Source organism: Poecilia formosa, unplaced genomic scaffold (assembly GCF_000485575.1).
Source record: "Poecilia formosa unplaced genomic scaffold, Poecilia_formosa-5.1.2 Scaffold720, whole genome shotgun sequence".
NCBI lineage: Eukaryota > Metazoa > Chordata > Actinopteri > Cyprinodontiformes > Poeciliidae > Poecilia > Poecilia formosa.
This window is the reverse complement of record NW_006800659.1, coordinates 66349-70108: the sequence shown is the minus strand read 5'-3', so window position 1 is coordinate 70108 and position 3760 is coordinate 66349. Positions and strand designations below refer to the sequence as shown.

General features: G+C 41.8%; 1 protein-coding gene across 3 annotated transcripts in view; it reads right to left on the bottom strand.

Moving 5' to 3' along the window:
• LOC107834683 (excitatory amino acid transporter 3-like) overlaps window positions 1-3760 on the bottom strand; it is a 109421-nt gene that overhangs the window by 41361 nt on the left and 64300 nt on the right. The window contains exons 11-14 of one of the 3 annotated variants that reach the window (XM_016666401.1): window positions 3588-3722; window positions 2885-2989; window positions 1040-1217; window positions 585-762 (exon numbers count right to left, since the gene is read on the bottom strand). The exons of the other annotated variants lie outside the window; for them this stretch is intronic. Of the exons in view, the coding sequence (XP_016521887.1) occupies window positions 1064-1217; window positions 2885-2989; window positions 3588-3722 (394 nt within the window). The 3' untranslated portion in view covers window positions 585-762; window positions 1040-1063. Of the gene's footprint in view, window positions 1-584; window positions 763-1039; window positions 1218-2884; window positions 2990-3587; window positions 3723-3760 lie in introns of those variants that run through there. 3 annotated transcript variants of the gene reach the window in all.

Genomic DNA, 3760 nt, shown 5'->3' with positions numbered 1-3760 from the left:
GACCGTCTATCATCAGGTCGTCTGCAGGTCATTTAGCACCACATTCTCCACGAACAAGCTGTGCGCAAACGAAGAAGGGTTGACCATCGTCCGGCCACACCGCAGCCCAGTCGCGGAAGGTTTTCCTCGCCGACCTTAGTCAGACTGTTTTGTTGACATTCTTTATGTTAACAAAGTGGCTTTAGACATTCATTCGGAATGTTTTGACTAGGGTTACCAAGGGACCAGCCCCTATACATTTAAAGCCGGGGGTGTGGGGGAAGAGAGACGGAGACTGAGTGAGTGAAAGAATGACTGGGGCAGCCTACTATATAAAGTACTAGGGGACCACTTCTTTATTATTACACATCCACGTTTGTAGCGTACGGAACAAAGGGACGGGTGTCAACCTTAACTGTAGCATCTATTCTATGCGCCTTAAATATGAAAAATTTTTTAAAATAGGCCATTCATTGAAGGTGCGCCTTATAGTGCGGAAAATACGGTACTTAAAGTGGGATTTCGAACAGACACAGGCTCGAGAACAGGTAGCTCTGGTAACCCAAATGACTGTCATTACTGTCATTTGGTAATCCAAATGACAGTAAGAAACGAAAGACTAAATACCTACGGAGCATAATCAGACAGCAAGGCACAGCTGTTACCATCAAGAAGACAACGGTGGATTCAATTAACCAGTAAATGGGAAAAAATGAGAGACTCTGTGGCAGCTCATGTTGATTAGTGAGGAAACACTGGAGAAATATTTCTGTTGTCTAAGGAGAAAGATACAATTTATAAAACAATAATACAAAACATGCAAACGGGAAAAATAACAGAAATAAAATATATAATGGAATAGATGAATTATATTCACATAATACTTTTATTATGTAGATATTAACTTAAACACAAATAAAATATTACACAAATAGATAATTTAAGAGTTGCAATAACTAAAATAAATAAACTAAATACAGATAAATAAACTGATATGGCCCCATCCTATTGATAATAAACATCGACAAACAAGGAAATGATCAGCTCCGACACTCCAGGATGGTGACATCCCTGTCCAGAGGTTTCAGCTTGTTGGTGTTACTATGTTGCGATGATACCCTCTTCGGGGTGAATTGGATCTTGTAGGAGAGGCGGAAACGGGGGGGATGAACTCTTCATCAGATTCCAAAAAGGATAAGTCCAGCTCGATGTCCTTACTGGGACGAGGCTCATCGAGGCTATAAGGTAAAATGGAAAACATGGTCAATAAAGTTCAAGACAAAATGTGACTAAAATACCCCTTTTTTTATCACTTAGTGTAAATGACTTGTAACAATCTACATTCAAGATTTCTTTTCACCAGAATTTGTCCTAATATTTTATTAAACCTTTCAAAGGAAAAAACTCCAAACTGAAGACATTCTGATACATTTAGACCATTGTTATGTGGGTTTATGAGTGAATAATACAGAGACGGCTGATATAGCTCAGAAAGGGATTTTACACAATGTTGACAACAGTATTCTGTCATCTGCCTTCACACACACATGAGAACTAGAGGGGTGTCTATTCTCAACCCACGAGGTTAGATATGATATGAGCAAACCAGTTAAGTTCTTCTGTGCAAAATGCAATAATACATGTTCTGGACACTGGTTTGTGTACTGGTGCTCAATCATGTGCTAACAGGAAGAAGCCATTTTCCAACTGTTCCCACAGGGTTGGGATCTTGAAATGGTAAAAAAAATGATGTGGTTCGCTGCCAGGACCACCAGTCTGACATCATGCTCATGTCCAGAGAGTGAAGTGGTATAGAAACCAGCTGGGGCTGTGCAAGGCTGGAGCAGAAGAGAACTGCTGACAGGTTTCACAGAGAGCAAAGAAGCAGTTCAGCTCCTCTACCATTGGTGCACTCAGGACCCCCCACTGTTTACCAAGAGTCCTGTCACAGCAGAGCAAAGTGCGACCTCCCCGTTGCATACTAACAACGTATCATCCCGGGTGAAAACTAGGTTTCAGAAATGATCAGAATGAAACACTCCCAAACACAGCGATGAGTTTCATTTTCAAATGATCCATTTTATGCACCAGAGATCTGGCTTTGGAGAACTACAGGCTCGAAAGAAGTGACTTGTGTGAAGGTGAGATTCACAGGGACGGGAAGGACTGTGAGGATGTTTATTTAACAATGCAGTAAAAAATTAAATTATATTTACACAATCTAAGCGTTTTACGAGTAGAACAACTCCTGCTACAATCAGATAATTGTTTGAAACAGTTCAAAAATAACCGGTGGCGTTAAAAACTGTTTTCAAGATTCAACTTCTTATTGTTTCCATCTTCTACCTGAAGGTGCAAGCTGAAATAGATTATGTGCTTTCAAAAGTTTTGATATATTTTTTGTTTGGTAGACTTCATTGGGCTTGGGGAGGGAGTGGCCATTATTCAATGGCAGTGGCTATAATCCCTGGGAGAACAGTTTTCTTTGCAACCCAGCAGCTAGCATATATGAAGATGCTCTTCATACAGCAACAGTAAAGGGTCGGGAGAAACTAATGGGACTTCAACTTTGTCTAGGGACGAAAGTCTTAAACATTTTTTTTTGTTACATTTGAGGCAGGATTTTGAACTCCAGACAATATGTCCACACTGGTCTAGAATCCAGTAGAGGAGATGTAATGACTTCAAGTCGTGCACAGGTGGCATCCCATCCGGTGTTAGTCTCAAATTCATTGTTGCTTTTGAGAGTGACCTATTTGTTCAGTCTCAGTGATGGATTTCATACACCTGGAAGCTGTGGAAGCCACTGGAACACCTGAATTCAATGATTTGGATCAGGGAGCGACTACTTTTGGCAACATCGTGTCTTTGCAAATGAACACATCATTTTAATGATTTCATTTACCTTGGTATTTTGTCCAGGCTTATTAGGTCGTCATGCCACACATGGTTGGTGATAGCAACACCAAAGACATTTACCAGCACATTCACCACGGTGATGAAATGGTCTCTGAAGGGCACAGAAGAGAACGAACATGCTGTCAGACTCAACTGTTTTTCTTGAAGGTTTTCTCTGCCTCAGTCTACAACAACCAGATGCACCAGGTCTTCTACAGTTCAGACTGATGTTGACATCATTCTCCAAGTGTAGTTTTATCAATCATTACTACACAAGCTCTCCTCAGGCTTTCTCCACTGGTAGGTGATCCTAGACCAACGATGGGCAATCCTGGTCCTCAAGGGCCGGTGTCCTGCAACTCTTAGATGTCTCTCTGGTCCAACACACTTGAATTCAACAGCTGAATCACCTCCTAAGTGCAGTCAGGTTCTCCAGAGTCCTGCTAATGACCTCATTATTTGACTCAGGTGTGTTGATGTTAAGACACATGTAAAAGTTGCAGGAGTCCGGCCCTCGAGGCCTGCAGTTGCCCACCCAAGTCCTAGACATTAGTTTATTATGCAAGTTAAAAATCATGCCCTTTTTAAGAATAATTTCAAGCTGTCTGATGGCAGAGCAGTATAACTCCATCCAAAGTGACTCCACAGTTTGATGGTGAAAGTACTCTTTAAACACAAGTAGCAGGCTTTGAGAATCAAGTTGAACCTACAGAATCCACTCCACCCCAACCAGAATGGCAGCATCCTCTGCAGGCAGTCCCACAGCTGTCAGAATCAGGATCGTGGTCACAGCTCCTGTTACTGGGATCCCTGCCCTTCCAAAGGTGACAATGGCACTAGACAAGCTGCAAACCAAGCACATTCTCAATTAGCATCCCTGTCC